The sequence below is a fragment of the Myotis yumanensis genome, unplaced genomic scaffold (assembly GCF_028538775.1).
Source record: "Myotis yumanensis isolate MYYU_CA2020_CCGP unplaced genomic scaffold, mMyoYum1.0.hap1 SCAF_9, whole genome shotgun sequence".
Taxonomy (NCBI): Eukaryota; Metazoa; Chordata; class Mammalia; order Chiroptera; family Vespertilionidae; genus Myotis; species Myotis yumanensis.
In genome coordinates, this window is record NW_027223760.1 from 22,870,580 (window position 1) to 22,891,553 (window position 20,974).

Genomic DNA, 20,974 nt, shown 5'->3' on the forward strand with positions numbered 1-20,974 from the left:
AGAACCGAAACAAACCAGATACCTGCTCTCAGAGCTAGAGCCAGAGCTAAAGCTGGCCCAGAATAAAATTAAAAAAAAGGAGCGGTTGGGAGCTTTAATCAACAACCGCCAGCCTGAAAGCAGCCCTCAGCCCCTCACCCAGACTGGCCAGGCACCCCAGTGGGGACCCCCACCCTGATCCAGGACACCCTTCAGGGCAAACCAGCCAGCCCCCAGGCCTCTATCCTATATAGTAAAAGGGTAATATGCCTCCCAGCACCGGGATCAGTGGCGCCTCGAGGCCTCCTGGCACCGGATCAGCGTGACAGGGGGCAGCACCCAAACCCCCTGATCGCCCTGCAGTTCTGTGCATGATGGGGTACAGAGCCCCAACACCCCTGATGGGCCCTGCTCTGTGCGTGACAGGGGGCAGCGCCCCAACCCCCTGATCAGCCCTGCTCTGTGCGTGACAGGGGGTGGTGCTGCAACCTCCCCATCGACCCTGCCTTGAGTGTGACAGGGGGCGGTGCCCAAACCTCCCAATCAGCCATACCCTGAGCATGACTGAGGGTGGCATCGCAACCTCCCAATCCTCCCTGCTCTGTGCATGACAGGGGGTGGCGCCCCAACTCCCCAATCAGCCCTGCTCTGAGCTCGACCAGGGGCTGCACCTAGGGATTGGGCCTGCCCTCTGCCACCCGGGAGCAGGCCTAAGCCAGCAAGTCGTTATCTCCTGAGGGGTCCCAGACTGCGAGAGGGCACAGGCCAGGCTGAGGACCCCCCTTACCCCCCCGAGTGCACAAATTTTTGTGCACTGGGCCTCTAGTATAGAATAAAAGCCTAAGCGACTGTTCGACCACCTGGTAGCTATAACGCACACTGACCACCGGGGGACAGATGCTCCGACAGGTAGGTTAGCTTGCTGCTGGGGCCCTGTCGGCCCGAAACTGGTTCACCCACACCCTGGACCCAGAGAGGAGGGAGGAAGGAGCCTGATTCCTCACGGAATCAGCTGTGGGTTATCTTGCTGCTGGGGCCCTGTTGGCCCTGAGTCTGGTTCACCTGCACCAGATTCCCTTTCAATGTGCACAAATCCATGCACAAGGCCACTAGTAGTTAATAATACCCCCCACCATTAGGTGCTTGCAACTGCCAAGCACCAGGTTAAGAGTTTAATAAGTATTAGTTCATTAATCCTCATAATGGCCATGTAAAGCAGGTACTCCTAGTTCCAATTTATAAATGAGGAAGCTGAAGCTCAGAGAGTTTAAGTAATTTGTCCAAGGTAATACAGTGAGTTCATTGGAATATTTGAAAATTGTTCCAATGAACTAGCTGTGGCATGGCTTCTTGTTATAAAAGACTGTCTTGCACTTTCAAACTGGCCCTGCCCGTTAAATGCCAGTAGCACCATCCTCCCAATTATTGTGATAACCAAATATGCCCCACAGTTTCCCACAGTCCCTCTGCTGAGAGCCACTGACTTAATCACCATCAAAGATGTAATAGATACTGAGTTGCCCACCATAATGAGACCACATAGGAAACTGGTGTGTTGGGAAATGGTCTGGAATCTTTTATAGGATTTGTAAGATCCAAGTCATTAAAAAAAACAAAGAACACATATTTTTATTGATTTCAGAAAGGAAGGGACAGGGAGAGAGAGATAGAAACATCAATGATGAGAGAATCATTGATTGCTTTCCTCCTGCACACCCCCTATTGGGGATCAAGCCCAAAACCTAAGCATGTGCCCTTGACCCAAATCGAACCTGGGACCCTTCAGTCCATGGGCTGATGCTCTATCCACTGAGCCAAATCAGCTAGGGCAAGATCCAGGTCATTTTTATGGCTAGATCAACTTTCAAAAAATGGTCTCCTGAAACAACATTTATTTGGCCACATTCCTCGTTAAGAACAGCAGAGATTCCTCAAGACACAGACATCTGCTGTTAGCATCTTCCCTAAGAAACTTTTTCTGGGTTACATGTTCTCTGAGGAAAAGAGTACTTTGGCAGCCCAAAATTAATATATTAAATTGAAAAGCTCTCTCTTTTTGGAGCTATAGATTAATGAATTGAGGCAGAAACGCTCTTGGAACCCTTTTTGGGCTTCCCCAGGCAGGGACATGAGACTTCAGTGTGGTGGCTTAAAATAGTAAGTGCTTCTGTACTGTCTCATGTTGCTAAATTATATATAGGTTCTTTTTTACCTCCTGGCTCACTGAATATTACCACCCTTCACATTTCTTTTCTACTTTTCCTGGAGTAATCAAAATCAGAGTAACAGACTGTGGAATCTCAGAGGGAAGGCGGGGGAGGGTGGATGGGTGGGAAGAGATCAACCAAAGAACTTATATGCATATATGCATACTCCATGGACACAGACAATAGGGTGATGAAGGCCTAGGTGGGGGAGGGGGGCTAGAAGAGGTCAATGAGGGGAAAAGGGGGACATACATAATACTTTCAACAATAAAGATTTTTTTAAAAAATCAGAGTAGTTAAAACTAGTTTACCAATTTTAACATTTTAATGTACCCTTCCCACATTTTTTATTTTTCCTTTAAAAATTAATTACAAAGGAATTTTGCTGTTTTATTTCTAGTCTCTATTTTTCTGATTACAAAAGTAATTATGTTTATTTTACAATATTCAAACATTATCACAATCTATAATGTAGAAAAACAGTCTCTCTAGAAAAAACAAACAAACAAATAAACAGTCTCCTATAATCCCATGCTTCAGAAATAACTATTATAGTTATCAGTTTCCTATCCATGTTTCTAGTAGACTTGGATTATTTATATTTTTAGGTATGTTTCATAGCTCCTTCTAACCAGACTTCCTAGCTACTTCTTTTAAATGGTACTGATTTAAAGTTGGATTTAAGCTCTGTCCTCCTCTCATTCCTACCTGCCTTCACTCCTACTTGTGCCCTAATAGCCAGCAGTCTTGACTCAAAGTTCTTGGAACAGTTTTTATATTCTTGGTCCCAATGACTTTTATAGTTAATTTATTTATTTTATTACTAGAAGCCCGTTGCACGAAGATTCACGCAATAGGCCTTCCTTCCCCTGGCTGCTGGCACCGGTTTTCCTCCGGCACCCGGGACCCAGGTCTTTGGTCCTGCCGCAGTGAGGCTTGACTTCTCTGTACCTGTGTATGCAAATTAACCACCATCTTTGTTGGATTAATTTGCATAGTCGCTCTGATTGGCTGATGGGCGTAGCGGAGTGACACCAATTTGCATATTTCTCTTTTCTCTTTTTAGTGTAGATCATTTTTTTTTTATCCTCACCCGAGGATATTTTTCCATTGATTTTTAGAGAGAATAGAAGAGTGTGTCTCACATCAATTGGTTGCCTCCTGCAGGAGCCCCGACCAGGGTCTGGGCCAGGGAGGAGCCTGCAACCGAGGTATGTGCCCTTGACCAGAATCGAACCCAGGACCCTTTGGTCCACAGGCTCTATCCACTGAGCCAAACCAGCTAGGGCCATATAGTTAATTTATGTTGCTTTGTAGGTAAGCCTCTATATTATTCTTTTATTTGACAAATTCAGAATTCCTAAGCTGTAGGAATTTAGAAATTCTTTAAGGGAAAAAAATAAAACAAGAGGGGAAAAAATGGAATCAGATATTGAAAGGTAGTATAGACTAGAAATGTAGAGATATGAGTAGTTCTGCTACTAACTTACTGTGTGGCCTTGGACAAATTATATGAGGGGGTTATCCTACATTAGTGGAGTTGTTTACAAGTGTTTTTTAAAATTAAAGTTGTTTACCAGTGTTTTTTTAGATTAAAGCATATTTTTTATTAGAATTTCCATTTAGTATAGCAATATACTATAGCATAGGATTCTGAAGCATGGGATTACAGTAGGTCCTTGGATTACATCAGAGATCTGTTTCTACAGCACGACGTAATGTGATTTTTGCAGTAAGTCGGAACCCACCTACATAAGCACCTACGTCACTCACATTGAGCATATACACAACAGTAATGAAGTAAAACAGTAAAAAACATTTAAAAGAAAGATAACAATTCCTGACCTTTACTTGTGGTAAATAAATAATAAAAATCATAAAGCACATATGTACATATGTCGAAATGACAGAACTTTTTTTTTTTATAAATACTGTAAGTGGGCGATGGCGATGTAACCAGGAAACGACGTACGTCGAGTCCGACGTAACCCGAGGACTGCCTGTGTAGGAGACTATTTTTCTACATTATAGAAATATACTAAATACAAACTTTTAAAATGAAAATTAGCAGTACTCAGAGCTAACCGCTGTCAGGAAATTTTAAAACAAGCTTTTTAACCAAAGCTTTATCATTGTTAAGATAACTTAATTAAAGCAGTAGGGTGATATACTACCTTCTTAAAAAGAATGCTATCTCTATCTTAAATATTAAAATAAAATAAATCAGGATCAAATCAGTGGGTTAAATTTTTTAAAATATGTTTAAAATTTGAAATAAGCAGATTTATTGAAAAGTTACTCATCTCCTGCTTTCTCTTTAATATAGGTGCTCATGGAAACTCTGGGTGCTCTGGGAGCTCAGTGCCGATGGGCCGCCTGCAATATCTATTCCACTCTCAATGAAGTGGCTGCTGCTTTAGCAGAAAGTGGTAAGATCTTTGCTTACTCTCTGTCTTTGGCTAAAGGAAGTCTCCAAAAACTTCCATTATTTCAATATAAATCTTTAAGGAAGGTTGACATTAAAGGAGCTGTCTTGGTAGAAATGGATCCAAATTTTTGATGAGTTTGCTCTCTTTCTGGGCTTTTCTTATTAAATATGAACTAGGGTTACCTGGTAACTGGAATTCTCACCATTTCCCAGCCTACACTTTGATCTTTCTTGCTTCCATACAGAAGATATTTACAGTTGCAAATATCTCCTTAAGTCTAATAATCCTTTATTAGTTAATGCTTTGCCTTGACTTGCTAATTATTAGAGTACCACTCTAAGGTAATATGGATTAGAAAAGAAAATGCTTCAGCCATAGTGTTGTGGTCCTGTTGGTTTTTCAGTAGTTTGCTCTGATTTAATGTTTGGTGCTTCTGCTTCAGCATTTGACCTGAAAGATTAATATTTGATCACAACAGCCACTGACACTTGAAGGACAAAAGAAATAGAGAAGTTGGATTTTGCTAGTTTTTTCTCCTCACTCCCTGGCAGCACAACACTGATCAGGGAACCAAACCCTTACTTCAGAGCTCTTGAGAAATGAGGAGAAAGCTGGTTAGTGCATGCATGTCTCTCCTTTTGCTAGCACTTTCAGCATTTCATTTGTTTCTTCATTTACATCCATTCATTCATAAAATTTTTATTGTATAAAATATATGTAGAAAAATACACAAATATTAAATATATAGCCCAATGAATTGTACATGCAGTCTTTTTTTTTCCCAACAAATACTTATTATGCCTCCTGTAAGAGATATTAAGGACAAATGAGTCAATGTTTTTGCCCTTAGAATCTTATATTGTCTTGTCCTTGAGGAGAAAAGACACATTTGTAGATAATGATAGTACAAGAGCATAGGTGATAAATGCCACAACAGATCATAAATCCAAATTCAGTGCTCAAACAGGGCGTTCATAAAAGTTCCGATTCCACGAGTTCACTTCCAACTGAGTTAATCAGGCTTCACTGGGAACATGACACTTAACTGGGCCATGAAGTATGATAAATAATAAACATTTTAACAGATGGAGAAAAGTGTAGGTTTTTCCTGATGGAGGATGGGATGACTAAAGTATGGAAGTAAGAAATCAAAGTGTGGTTGGGAAATGGTGAGAATTCCAATTTGACTGGATCAATAAGTACTTGTTTCTAGCTTCTCCTTTTTTCCCGTTAGTCATATGCTTAGTCTCCATCATACTGTTGTCCCTTTTGTTTGTCCTCTTCAGTCTAATGATCAAAATGACCACCAAAGGAGTAGCTTAGGAACTGAAGTCAATACTAATCAGTGAAGAGAGTCAATCCAAGGAGTATAGTACAGAAGAATGAGAGAGTTCATAATTGAGGAAAACCAGCATCGTCTTGCCAGAATTTAGGGTCAGCCCCTGTTTCTAGGCTTTAATGATTTCTCTTTGTTCCTTTTTCTCAGGATTTCCTGTCTTTGCCTGGAAAGGAGAGTCAGAAGATGACTTTTGGTGGTGCATCGATAGATGTGTGAATGTGGAGGGCTGGCAGCCAAACATGGTGGGTTCGATTTCAGCTAACCCAGTTCTCTAGGGGGACGGGAAGGAGAGGTAGAGAGGGAGGCTCTGGCTTAGGAACGGGTTTCCCAACAGGAAAAAAAAGGAAAAGGACTCCTTTTCTATCTGATGTACCTGGGCTTTCAACAGAACTAGATACTTATGCTCAGACACCCCAAGAATATTGAATCTCTTTATAGCCTCAATGCACTGTAATTGTTAGTGCTAATCTTAGAACCATTCATATTCACTACAACATTAAAATACTGCTCAGCAGCCCTGGCCAGGTGGCTCAGTTGATTGAACATTGCCCCATGCAACAAAAGTTTGCAGGTTCGATTCCAGGTCAGGGCACATATAGGAGGCAACTGATAGTTGTTTCTCTCTGTTTCTCTCTCTCTTCCTCTCCCTTCTTCTATCTCTAAACTCAATAAAAACAAAACAAAAACACATATCCTTGGGTGAGGATTTTAAAAACAAACACTGCTCAGCATTCATTCAAGGCTAGTTAAAAAGTAAGATTGATGAGTTACCATTTTCTACCACCTCTTACTACCATCCCCTACCACAATAATATAAACATACACACTCTCTCTCACATACACACCCCCTGTGGTACCTAGCTTTCTCTCTAGAATCATATGCTAGATTTATAGTAAACATGAAGGATTTCCAAGTTCAAATTTTTTGCTTTATTCATTCTACACTGAGAAAGATAATTAGATAAAGTTTTAGGTTTTTTTATTTTTGTTTTTTAAAATTTTTGTTTCATTTTTTAAAAGATCAAATTCTTGAAGGTTGATAGCATAGTAGATTTGCAAGGAAAGAAAAAAACTGCACAAAGTATGAGGTACTCCTACTTTACAAACATTTCTGCATATGAGTGAGAAGAGGAATTAAGGAATCAACTGAAAAAGAATCCTTGAAGCTGTAGTCCATCTCTTGCTTGCTGCTAAATGCTGCAGAGCAGGCCTCACCTGGTTCACAGCAGGAAAAAGCAGCCTATGTTTTTGGATTCTGTGATTCAGATCACAGTGCACCAAGTGCTGGTTTGAGGAAGCTGGCTTAAAGCCTTCATATCCTGAAAGGGAGGGAGGAGTCAGCTGTAAGATGAGTCAGCTCATTCCAACAGTTATAGGAGGGAATATGATTGACAGGCAATAAAGAAGATATGCCAGGGGATTTCTATTGGAAATATAACAGTAATTTTATAGTCATGAACACAAAGAGGACATGGGATTGCTCCCAGAAAGCTTTTATAGACTATAGAGCCAGCATGAACTACTGAAAAGGGTAATAATGAAGAGAGTAAGACGAGGATGAAAACAGTTGTCACCCCCGGAAAACAGGACCTATATCTCTTTGGATTCTGTCAAGATCTAATACTTTTCCTGGCTTTTCAACCTCAGGAAGATTCCCTGATGACAAGAATTTTCTGTAATAGAGTTCCATGGTGAGAATTATGGACTACATTCATTAAGTACATGTTAGGAATAGTATTTGCCTGCCTGTGTTAGATATCTGTGTTAAAAGGGAGAAGTGGATGAGAATAGTGGGACTTAAGACATAGAACTTCCAATTGCTCGGTCTTTTTTTGTCTCTGATCTTTTGTGTGGTTAGGGAATCAGAAGCTATAAAAGGAAAACTCCATGAGGGATTTCAAACATGCAGAAAGGGCGAGAAAAACTCAGAGGAGCCTTTCTGTTTTTTAAGGCATCTGTTCTGAGGTTTCTACTGGGAGAAAATGGAGCACAAACTTAGAGTGTGGAGCAAGTGCAGCATTTAGTGAGAGCTCTGTCCTGGATCCCTGCTCTCAAGTAAGGTTTAGTTGAGTCAGAGAAAATAGATCAATAGCAAGAGCAGAAGCAAAAAAGAGATCATGTGGTAGATGTGAGGTTGGGGATTTTGTGTGCCCAGAGGTCCAGGATGGCATTTTTGGCACTTGCAGCAGAGTTGATAATTGACGAACTGCAAAATGGGTGCATGCCAGTAGAGGGCAACTTAGTTCTGTGGGACTTTCCAGGAGGATGGGTATAACAATTTGAAACGTCCTGCCAAGCATTTCTAACAGCTAAGCGAAGGGCTGAAATTCCACAGCCTGGTCCCTAATAGTATGCTAAGCTGATCTTTCTTTAGCTTATTTATAATTCAAAAACTTTTCCTTTCTGATGAAAGCTCCAATGGGCACAGCATTGTGTTTCTCTTTAATCCCAACCTGAAATAGTGACGAGCTGTTCAGAGGCCTGCTTGCTTGCACACCTACATGCTGCACAGTTCCCTAGTTATTTTTAATTTGGTTATAAAGAGTGTGAGATTGTGCTAGGCAAAACCTTACCGCCTAATATTTTGGATTGGAGAGTGCCTGTACTTTGGGAGAAGTAAAGGATTAATGAATATAGTTTTATGAGCCATTATTCTGGGAGGAAGACTAATTATCTGACTCTATTTAAACCAAGCTTTGACTGATTATATTTAAAGTACTAAATTTAGCCAAAACCGGTTTGGCTCAGTGGATAGAGCGTCAGCCTGCGGACTGAAAGGTCCCGGGTTCAATTCCGGTCAAGGGCATGTACCTGGCTTGTGGGCACATCCCCAGTAGGAGATGTGCAGGAGGCAGCTGATGGATGTTTCTCTCTCATCGATGTTTCTAACTCTCTATCTCTCTCCCTTCCTCTCTGTAAAAAATTAATAAAATATATATTTTTTTAAAAAGTACTAAATTTAATTAATAGAAATATTCTCATATCAAATTTAGGCTTTCTGAATATTTACAGTACATTCAAGAACTAGTTGTTTAGGCCCTGGCCAGGTAGCTCAGTTGGTAGGAGCATCTTCCTGATACACTAAGGTTGTGGGTTCTATCTCCAGTCAGGGCACATACAAGAAGCAACCAATGAACACATAGATAAATGGAACAACAAACCTATGTTTCTTTCTCTCTCCCCGCCCCCTTCCTCTCTCTTTAAAATCAATAAATAAAAAATTAAAAAAATAAGAACTAGTGATTTAGATAACCACTTGAGTTATTAGTCCATAAGAAAATCCTCATTGTATTGCTGTGTATTTTGCTTTATTAGGTGAAAAGTCAGTTGGCTATTAAAATTACAGTTGGTTTTTCACCATTCATTGTCTTTTACTTCAGTCTAATGACTGTTTTGGTCATCATACTGGCTTTAAGTTACTTTACATAACCATGTGGGAAATTTGAAATAGCTGTAAATGGACAATTGGAAATTGGGATATAAGACCCAGAGAGGCACTAGGAACATTGAGCCTTCAGCAAAATGAATGACATTATTGATGCTTATTATTGCAGATCTTGGATGATGGAGGGGATCTAACTCACTGGATTTATAAGAAGTATCCCAACATGTTTAAGAAAATCAAGGGCATAGTAGAGGAGAGTGTAACTGGAGTTCATAGGTAAGATTTGGCATGGACATACCTGGTTTTATGCAGCCTAGACATACATTCTTGTAACCACATACGTGTAGAATACATTAGGTTAAAAACTGGAACCCACTATGAGGTAATGAGATCTGAGTCTGCACACTTGTTTTTTTTAATTAACAACACAAATAACAAACCTAGTATAGTGAAGGCGGGGATGAGTAGGGAACAAGTGTGGTCCTCGTGTTTTCTAGTCATTGTATACAATCACTGGTTGTCTTTCTTTAGATGAATTCATTTATGCCAGCGGTTCTCAACCTATGGGTCGCGACCCCTTTGGGGGTCGAACGACCCTTTCACAGGGGTCGCCTAAGACCATCGGAAAACACATACATAATTACATATTGTTTTGTGATTAATCACTATGCTTTAATTATATTCAATTTGTAACAATGAAATTGGGGGTCACCACAACATGAGGAACTGTATTAAAGGGTCTCGGCATTAGGAAGGTTGAGAACCACTGATTTATGCAATAGATATTCATTGAACTTCTACAGTTAACCAGGAACAGCTCTAAGAACTGTGCTAGGGCTCTAGCACTAGGCAGAACAGACAAAAACCAGGGCCTTGATACATTCTTGTGTAGAGAGCAAGGATTTGGGGTCCTTTTTCTCAAATGAGCAATAATTTCCTGAGTAAAATTGAAATCATTTCTGTTTACTATTATTCACCCAGAAAGAACTGAAAGTATAAAAATAAAAGCTTTAGGCAAGTAAATTCTGAATAACCATCATCACTGCTTCAAAATTCTGTGATCTTTTTGAATATACAAAACTATAGGCTAGCCGTACTTTAAGATTCTTAGAACGAGATGAATTTTGAATAAAACACTTGGTTCTGATACTTAGTTGAATCAGTTTAAATAAAACTCCTATATATAGATATGCATATTTATAGATACATGTATTGAGATTTTAAAATTGAGACTGTTTGGAAGTTAAAATTATTGTATTAGAGTAGTGGGACTAAAATAGTACTTAAAGTTAATTTTTTATAATTAAAAAGGTGAATAATATTAGTAAGCAATTTTAAAATGTATATTTTAATTCTTATAATGTAGAGGTTGGTTAGAGATTTTCCCCACATGCCTTTTGACTAAGATCTTTATTCTAAGCTATATAGACTCTAGAACAGCGGTTCTCAACCTGTGGGTCGCAACCCCTTTGGGGGTCGAACAACCCTTTCACAGGGGTCGCCCAAGACCATCGGAAAACACATATATAATTACATATTTTTTTTGTGATTAATCACTATGCTTTAGTTATGTTCAATTTGTAACAATGAAATTGGGGGTCACCATAACATGAGGAACTATATTAAAAGGTCATGGCATTAGGAAGGTTGAGAACATATTTCTGGAACTTGATATGAACTGACAGAAGATTACAGTATCTCATTGTTTTATGTTCTTTTTTATTTCCCTCATCCTCAGGCTGTACCAGCTATCTAAAGCTGGGAAGCTGTGTGTTCCAGCCATGAATGTGAATGACTCAGTCACCAAACAAAAATTTGACAACCTCTACTGTTGCCGTGAATCTATTCTTGACGGGTAATTTTTCATTATCTTTGTGATGAGCTTGAGTTGTTGAAGTGAGGTCGTCAGCGTTTTAGTTTTGAAAATTATTCATGTAGCACCTCTGAATCTATCATCACATCATACTCAGATTTTATAACCCAGAGCTACCATTGCTATCACTATTAGAAGCAAATCTATTTTATATAAAAGATCAGATTAGCCCCCCTGTCTATTGATGGCAGTTTTTAACTTGGTGACTCTAGCAGGCCTGAGAGTAACTAACTAAAGACATTATGAACATGTAAGTATCTTTGATGGTTTGGGAAAGGTTCCTGATGTTTCTATTTTAGGTCATATTGCCAGTTCTTAAGCTCCAACTATCATATAATTCTCTTGCCATCTGGAAAGTTGTGGTGAGCACAGAGTCAATTCTCAGAGGCATTTCTAGTTTTTCAAATCTGTAATAATTGCAAGTCTGACAAAATCTACTTAGATATATACCAAATACTCTGTAATTCCAGTACCCAGTTCCTGTTTCTATACTTGTGCCCTGACATAACTTTATTCTTGCTGGGAAGACTCAGTAATTCCCTGTCTGAAACCATTAAGTTGGTTTCCATCATGTATAGCAGGGGTCCTCAAACTACGTCCCACAGGCCACATGCAAATACAAATATTGTATTTGTTCCTGTTTTGCTTTTTTACTTCAAAATAAGATATGTGCAGTGTGCATAGGAATTTGTTCATAGTTTTTTTTTTAATTATAGTCCAGCCCTCCAACGGTCTGAGGGACAGTGAACTGTCCCTCTGTTTAAAAAGTTTGAGGACCCCTGATGTATAGGTTAATGGGAAAGGAAAGCAAGGGCCTGTGGGTCACATTACCAACCAGTCTGGATCCCAGGCAGTTTGCAACACCACAGGCATTGGTGAAAGACCTTGGTTTGACTATTGGTCCTATCACTTATTAACTGAAAGGCTTTGGACTAGTTATTTAACCTCTCTGTGCCTATTTCCTCATCTGTTAAATGATGATAGTAAGACCAACTTCATAGAGTTATTGTGAGGATTAAATGAGATAAGGTATGAATCCTGATATTCAATGTTAATTCCTTGCTCTTCTTTCTAGAACCCTGTACAGAATTTTCTGTACAGTAAATTCTAAGATTGAGTTCGATCTTAGGGGAGCTTTTTACTTTGAAATCTTTTTTTGGGGTAGGGCGTGTTCAGTGCAAATTTGAACTATTATTATTACTCCTTTGAGTCAATAGTATTATCAGACACATTGGACATTTAAATGAATTCTCATTCTATCAGTCTGTTTATAAACTGTCCCTAGTTCTGTCCATATTTAAGTGTTATTGTAATGTAAGTAGCCTTGGGCCTGATAAAATTAATAATAATCTGGCTATATACACATTAAAATATTTACTCATCCACAACTAAGTATCTTGTAGATTTTTCAATTCTCAAATTTATGAGCCTAAAATCTGTCTATACTGGGTTCAGTAAAAGATACATAAAGGTACCTACACTAGTTCATAAAAATGGAAGAGTCCCTCCTAAGCAGAGTTTACCTGGTGGGTAAGAAAGATTCTTTAATAGCAGATGTGTATGAAATGAAGTAAGATGCAAGCAATGGAACAGAAGTTAAGGTTAATGAAGAATTAGGAAACCATCAACCATCTGCCAGAAAACCTGCTGAGTAGTAGGAGTCATTGGCACCTTCAGGTAATGAGAAACCTCCCAGTTGGGTCATGGGCAGTTGTTCCTCTCAGAGGAGTTGAGTGCAGGAGGAATTAAAGAAAAGGCAGTTATGCTCCAGGGAAGCCTGCAATGGAAAAGAGAGGACATTCAGCCCAATAGAGAGTTCATATGAGGAAAGGATTAGTGATTGAGCTCCTGTGGTTCTAAGAGCTGGTTACACACTGCACCGTAAGCTGTGTGGGAATGGCCCCACTGACTCCTAGAGGACACTTCCGTAATTGGTCTGCAATGCCAGAAGGCAGTGCAAATTTTTTTTCTGATGCCAAAATTATGTTATATTAAACCAAAAATGTCTGAAATACTCGTTCCCGTTATAATATTTTCAGAGAAAAAGGAAAACAAAACACAGGAGGCAGGAAAGGGGGTGGGGTGCCAGCATGTGTCTTTTGACCAGGGACCTGCAAGGAGCCCATAGGACTCGGCCATCACTTTCTCATTTTATCTGTCATCCAACTGTCATTTCTTGTCTTCTGGAGACTGAGGTTCCACCTGATAGGAACACTAAGAATATCCCTGATGTGGCTTTCAGATTTTAAAATAGATTGTATTTCAGGAACCCTTCTAGAGGATCCTGGGGCTAGAAGAATTAGAAGTAGGAGGCTTGACATGACTCATACACCACCAGAGAGGTTACTCCCAACTCCTCCTGCACCCCCCTCCACCCCCAAAAAAGGCCCTTGTTGGACTGAGGTCTTTTCTATTCCTTATCCTCGAACCTTGAGGCAAATGTGGGTTCCTAAGATGACAGGGAAATCACTACCTAACTGGAATCCACCTAGGTCTGTCAGCTTATCATTTGCAGAGTAGCAGTGTTGGTGAAGTTTCCTTCCCACCACACAGTTATTTGTAGTCAGGAAAGACTACAGATAGTAGTTGGGAAGAGAGGCAGAAAGGCCTGAGGGTAGTCAAAGCAAAGGAGGCTCAGAATATGATCTATTGATTTTCCTTGCTGTGTTAGCCCTTCCAGGACCATTCTCTGAAGCTCCGACTTTTGAATATGGTAGTCCAGCCAGACTAGACTTACTCTTTTCACTCAAGAATTGCCTCTGCACTTAACTGATATTTATTGAGTTTTATTTGGGTTAGGGAGTTATACTGTTTCCTCTTGAATGGAGTTGTCAAATCCTCAGAAAAAACAGGATTCCTACTTTGCCTTTGGGGCATTTATAGACTCTTCAAGAGCAGAGATTAACAGTTAGAACAGTGAGTAGAAAGACCCACAAATATTTGTAGGAGCTGTCTATCTCAGAATAGGCTATTTTTAGTTGAAAACCTTCTGCGTAGCCAAAGATTCCTAGAGAAAGGAGACTGATTGAACCTAAAAAGAAACCAGAAACTGCTCCTACAAGTTCTTCCAAGAGACCCTGAAAACAGGAAGGACCTTTATTCCAATTTGTAGAGAATCAGCGATGAAGTAGAACATGACTGAGAAGGAATCCGCCCCAGAAAACTCACTATCTCATGTAGTCGGTGTTCGCGTGTTTCAAAACTCCTCTCCATCATGTCCATCACCCTCCCTGTTGAATTAATGTGGGACCTTTGGCCACTATGATACTACTAAATGTAGTACTGATCTATCAGTGTCTGTCTAATTCAATAAGCTAGCATGTTTTCATTAAGCCAGATATTCCAAATGTTGTATAATAAATTCAGGATGTCCCAAAAGAATGTATACACATTTTAACAGCTGATAGCTCAATTGATGTTTCTTTCTTTTCAGACTTAACCCATTGGAATTAATAATTATTCAAAGTATGTATACATTTTTTGGGACACCCTGTATATATTGCTTTTATGTTTAAAAGTTACTTTGTAGTCTATAGCTGCTTCCCTTCTGCACCACTTCCAAGACAAGGGAGAAAAAAGAAAGAAAGAAAAAACAAAACTCACATACAGATGCAATTGGTTGGGTAGCATGGAATGAGAAAATACATATTTTATTAAACCTTTCTTTCTAGTTTTTAAATATTTTATCTAGGATGAAACCAGGCTTTCTTTCAAAATAGGAAAAAACACACCATGAAACATGAAAACAAGGAACCTAATCTCAAGGGAGAAATGAAAAGATTTTTCTGATGTACTTTCCCCCCTCCCCACTAGACTTAAAAGGACAACAGACATGATGTTTGGTGGAAAACAGGTGGTGATCTGTGGCTATGGAGAGGTAAGGTTTACCCTTTCAATTATGTATTAGGTGTTTAAAATGTATTTTGCTAAAATAAACTAGAATTTCTCATTTGTATGGACATAAGAGTACATTCATTTATCACTTTAGATGGGGGAGTGGGATAACTTTAGAGACTCTCTGGTTCAATTACAATGTTTCTTTTTCCCTCTTCATTTTTGCCGTTTTTTCTTAAGTTGATTTTCTAACTGTTCCAGTGTACTGTTTGTGATGTTCTTTTAGCTTGAGTTTTTATTATGAATCGTGACTGTGGGTGTTTCTTATGCACATGCATGTGCTAAGCAGGAGCTAGGAGTTTGTTTATGAACTGCATTCATTTATTTGTTTTTCTTATTTTTCCCCAAGCATGAATCTATTCATTGAAATTTCTTTGGGGGCGAAAAGTGGGGTATACTTTACCAGAAACTTTGAGAAACTGTTTTCTCATTGACTTTCTCCCATTTTCAGGTGGGGAAGGGGTGCTGTGCTGCCTTGAAAGCCATGGGCTCCATTGTGTATGTGACTGAGATTGACCCCATCTGTGCTCTTCAAGCCTGGTAAGGGTACAAAGAGACGTTCCTTTCCCTCTACACCTCCATCTAGCATGTGATCGTGTAGCTGCCTCAAAGAATGGCCCAGTTCATATACATTTTAACTTAGAGGGGCCCAGATCCTGAGAGAGGCTGCTCTTAACTGTAAGATGAAGGAGCTCTGCTCAGAGAGAACAAAGATGATCAGAGAAGCTAAAATGTAGAATTCCTATGGAAATACCCTCTGCCTTGACCTAGAGAACAAGTAGTTCCTTATCTTCTCCATATAATCCTCCTCCCTTTGGAAAAAAATGATAAAAAAGGAATCAGGCTGGTACCAGGTCCCTTCTCATGTGATACACTGAAAAGAGCACTTCTACAATAGTCCTCCCAAAAATGTATAACTAAATCTAATCAGAAGGACACAGCAGACAAATCCAAATTAAGGGTAAAATCTGCTGAGTGAAGGGTGTATGAGAGATGTTTGTAGTATTCTTATAATTCTTAAGTTTGAAATTATTCCAAAATTAAAAGTTTAAAAAAGAATAGTTTCTTTACCATCTGTAAAATGTGGGTACTCTTACTTACCTCAAAGTGTTGTGAACGTTCAGTAACATAATTATATATTTATTATATAATGTATAATCATATATAATAGTCATATAATTATAAAAAGTACAGAGCTGCTGCCACATAATAAATGCTCACTGAATGGTAGTTATTATTAAAATTGTCTCTTGCCACCCTCAACAGGATGGAGAAACCACTGTCCCTGAAAACTACTGCAAAGCCCCAGTGCCTATAGCCTGGGTTACCTACCCAGTCTTCATCATTAATCCTCCAGAGGAAAGTGCCCAGGATAAAATGAGGCATGACATAAAGATTTTATCACAAATATTCCTACCTGTCCTACTGTTCCTCACACATCCTAGCCATAAACCCACAGATTTCCCCAACAGAGTTGTTGGTTTTCTCTGAGTCAGGGATCCAGCACCCGAAGGAAATTATTACCATTCTTAAATTATCACCTGCTTTAATACTCACTGATATACTGATTCAAATTATAGACCCAAACTGATCATTTACAATATATCAGGTACTATGCTGTATGCTAAGGATGAATAAGATAAATAAGTGAATGAGAGAAGACAGGTACACAGACAGATAACCACTGTGCAGTATAGTAAGTGTTATGATGGAGGTAAACAGCACGTGCTCCTTTAGGAACACAAGAGAGAAATATCAAACAAGAGAGCAAGGAGGTAGGGTCCAAAGAGGTGTCAGTACAGTTGAGTCTTGAAACTGGTATAAATGATTTCTTAGTTTGGAATTAAATTCCATAGTTACCAAGGGAGGAGAAAGTGCAATATATTTAAGAAGCTTGACATATTTTAATGTAGCTAGTCTAAATTAAATTTAGACTAAATTTATAAATTTAGTCCAAATTTGGGAGGAGTATATCTGAGATAGGAATCGTATGTCAGGATAATCATATATCAGTAGAAGTATTTGGGTCTTTTCCTGAGAGCAGGCAATCTGCCTGGAGTATTCTAAACAAGGAAGTTACATGATCCAAGTTGCATTTAGGGAAATCCACTCTGCAAAATGAATTAGAGAGGCATAGACCTAGAGGTGATGAGATTGGTCCAGGAGCTACTGTAGTAATACAGACAAAAAAATAAAACCTGAACATAAGGCCAGCATGTATGGAAAGAAGGGACAGATTCAAGAGGTTTTAAGGAAGTTAGGTAAAAGATTTGGTGCCAACCTCACTTAGGAAGAGACAGTAGGCTCAGATATCCTAGTTTAGTTGGCTTATATAGTTGGGTGAACAAATAATGCTAATAATATAGAAAATATAGAAGAAGAAATAGAGTTGGGGATGTGGAGAGATAATGAGTTTCTTTTCAAACACAGTAAGTTTGAGATCCTTGTGGGGCATCTAGAAGAGCTGTCTAGTGGGTAATTTGATCCAGGGCTCTGAAGTTTTGGAGATATCTAAGCTAAAGATATAGATGTGTAAATCAGCCACCTATGAGGGGTCATATATAGCCAGGAAAAGGTGTGGAGAAGTGCTGAGAGAAAAGAGTACCCTACATTTAAAGATTGGTGAGATTGAGAAGGAGCAATCAGAAAAGTAGGAAAACTAGGATAAAACAGTATGGACTCCAAGGAGTATATAGATTTAAGAAGACAAGTAATGTTTAATGTACTAGAGGAAATCAAGTAATATATGAGTCTAAATAAATTTACTGTGGCATTCAGGAGATGATTGATGATCTTGGAGAGAAGCAGTTTCAGTGGGGAGTAGGTTCAGTGCTAAAATGGCACTTTCTAGAAACTTAATTGGGGAATCCCATGCTTAACATTATCTCCCTATTATCAGGAAGAATCAGGTTCCAGTGATGCAAAAGAATCTTTTATTTCTGTCTTGAATGAACTAAGGAAATGGTTTGAATTTTTCACTGCTAGGAGTAGTCCAGCTATATCAAGAAATGACAGTGTAGGTATCAAAGCAACTTAGTAATAGCTTTTGAGGTTCTTCAGCAAAAACCTCCCAGTTGCCTTTTAGCTTAATTGATCATGCTTTATTTCTACAGTATGGATGGATTTCGCCTGGTGAAATTGAATGAGGTCATCCGACAAGTGGATATTGTTATTACCTGTACAGGTACGATTATAACATCTAAAATGGGTGGCACTTGAGAATGACTTTATGGAACAAGTGAAAAGTGACTGAAAATGTTCTGAACAAAACCAAACTCTAAAAGCCAGAGATAGCAGTTTACAAAACCGGTCAGTTTTTCACATTCTTCCTGCCTCTGTAGAGCTTGACCAAAAGTATGCCTTTAAGTCATTCGTAGAGGAAAGTTTCTTCCCATCTCTTTGTTCTCTATCTCCATTCATCTTCAACCACCTAGGACAGTGATGGCGAACCTTTTGAGCTCGGCGTGCCAGCATTTTGAAAAACCCTAACTTAACTCTGGTGCCGTGTCACATACAGAAATTTTCTGATATTTGCAACCATAGTAAAACAGAGATTTATATTTTTGATATTTATTTTTTATATTTAAATGCCATTTAACAAAGAAAAATCAACCAAAAAAATGAGTTCGCATGTCACCTCTGACACGCGTGTCATAGGTTCGCCATCACTGACCTAGGAGATGGCTAGAGGTGAGTTTTGTTTGGGAACCCAGATCTTACATTTGTACATTTGATTTTTTTAATTTTACCTCCAAAAGTGATATATTTTTCTCTATAGACCCTATAATAAAAGCAAGGCTGAGCAAAATTCGTAGAGAAAGTGGGAAACGTGGTTGTATTGATTCCCAAAGAGGTAGATTTTGAGTTTTAGAGAGGAATATGCAGAAATAGCTAGTTTTCTTGGACTGAGATTTTATCTTTATGTTAGAACCATAAACTGTTGGAACATTGGTTTTCTTATATAATTGTATCTTAGAGGGGGGAAATCAGAATATTTAAAAACAAAAGTATGTATATAGGCTCAAGAAGAGCTGGGGGCAGCCCTAACTGTTTTGGCTCAGTGGATAGAGCATCGGCCTGCGGACTGAAGGGTCCCAGGTTCAATTCCAGTCAAGGGCATGTACCTTGGTTGCGGGCACATCCCCAGTAAGGAGTGTGCAGGAGGCAGCTGATCGATGTTTCTAACTCTCTATCCCTCTCCCTTCCTCTCTGTAAAAAATCAATAGAATATATTTATTAAAAAAAAGAAAAAGAAGAGCTGGGGGCAGAGAAGAGGGACCACAAGAAACTGTTCTTGCTTCACATCGATCCATTAATCTATTTTTATTTTTATTTTTATTTATTTATTTATTTTTTTAATATATTTTATTGATTTTCCACAGAGAGGAAGGGAGAGAGATAGAGAGCTAGAAACATCAATGAGAGAGAGACATCGATCAGCTGCCTCCTGCACATCTCCCACTGGAGATGTGCCCGCAACCCAGGTACATGCCCTTGACCGGAATCGAACCCGGGACCCTTCAGTCCGCAGGCCGACGCTCTATCCACTGAGCCAAACCGGTTTTGGCCCATTAATCTATTTTTAAAATAAATTTATTGAGATCTAATTCACGTATCTTAGATTTTACCCACTGAAATGTACAGTTCAATGCTTTTTTTTTTATTTTTTAGCAAATTCATAGGGTCATACAAGCATCACCACAGTCTAATTTTTTCATTGATATATAATCCACATATGAAAAAATTCACCCTATAGACTAAGTATAGACGTAGAGGATATTATGCTAAGTAAAATAAGTCAGACAGAGAAAGACAAATACCCTCTGACTTCACTTATATGTGGAATCTAAAGAACAAAATAAATGAACAAACAAAATAGAAACAGACTTATAGATACAGAGAGCAAACTGGTGGTTGATAGAGGGGAGGGGTGTCGGGAGGTGGAAAAAGTAAAGGGATTAAGAAGTACAATTTGGTAGTTACAAAATAGTCACAGGGATGTGAAGTACAACATGGGGAATATAGTCAATAATATTGTAATAACTCTGTCTGATGCCAGGTGGGTACAGGAAATATTGGGGGGAATCACTCTGTAAAGTGTATGATTATCTAACCACTATGCTGTATACCTAAAACTAAAACAAAATATATATTGAATGTAAACTGTAGTTGAAAATAAAATCTAAAAAAAAAAGAATAATGCTACTGTGAATATCGTGTACAAGTTTTTGGGTTTATACCTTCAGGTGGAATTGCTGGATCATATGGTAACTCTACTTTTAACATTTTGAGGAACTGCCAAACTTTTCTAAAGTGACCGCACCAATTTTGCAATCCCATCAACAATGCATGAGAATTGCAGTTTCTTCACATCCTCGCCAGTATTTGTTATTATCTGTCTTTTTTAATTATAGCCATCCTAGTAGGTGTGAAGGTTTTGATTTGTATTTTCCTGATGATGTTGAGCATCGTTTAATGTGCCTATTGACACATCTTCTTTTGAGAAATGTCTATTCAGATCATTTGCTCATTTTTTAATTCGGTTATTTGTCATTTTACTATTGAGCCAAGAGTTCTTTATAAATTTTGGGTACAAGTTCCTTATCTGTTATGTGATTTGCAGATATTTGTCCTGTTCTGTGGGTTGTCTTTTCACTTTCTTGGTGGTATCATTTGTAGCACAAAAGTTTTAATTTCAACGTAGTTCAGTTTAGTTTTTCTTTGGTTGCTTATGCTTTAGGTGTTACATCTAAGAAAGCATTGCTTAATCCAAGGTCAGAAAGATTTATTCCCAGTTTCTGTTCAGAGTTTTATGGTTTTAGCTCTTACATTTAGGTCTCTGATCCATTTCAAGTTAAAATTTAAGTA

General features: G+C 38.8%; 1 protein-coding gene across 4 annotated transcripts in view; it reads left to right on the top strand.

Moving 5' to 3' along the window:
• Window positions 1-20,974, top strand: part of AHCYL2 (adenosylhomocysteinase like 2) — a 169,493-nt gene that overhangs the window by 133,774 nt on the left and 14,745 nt on the right. For all 4 annotated transcript variants that reach the window (XM_070423875.1, XM_070423876.1, XM_070423878.1 and 1 more), the window contains exons 5-11: window positions 4,513-4,615; window positions 6,102-6,196; window positions 9,509-9,615; window positions 11,078-11,194; window positions 15,026-15,089; window positions 15,558-15,646; window positions 18,220-18,290. In XM_070423875.1, coding sequence (XP_070279976.1) covers window positions 4,513-4,615; window positions 6,102-6,196; window positions 9,509-9,615; window positions 11,078-11,194; window positions 15,026-15,089; window positions 15,558-15,646; window positions 18,220-18,290 — 646 coding nt within the window. The remainder of the gene's footprint in view (window positions 1-4,512; window positions 4,616-6,101; window positions 6,197-9,508; window positions 9,616-11,077; window positions 11,195-15,025; window positions 15,090-15,557; window positions 15,647-18,219; window positions 18,291-20,974) is intronic.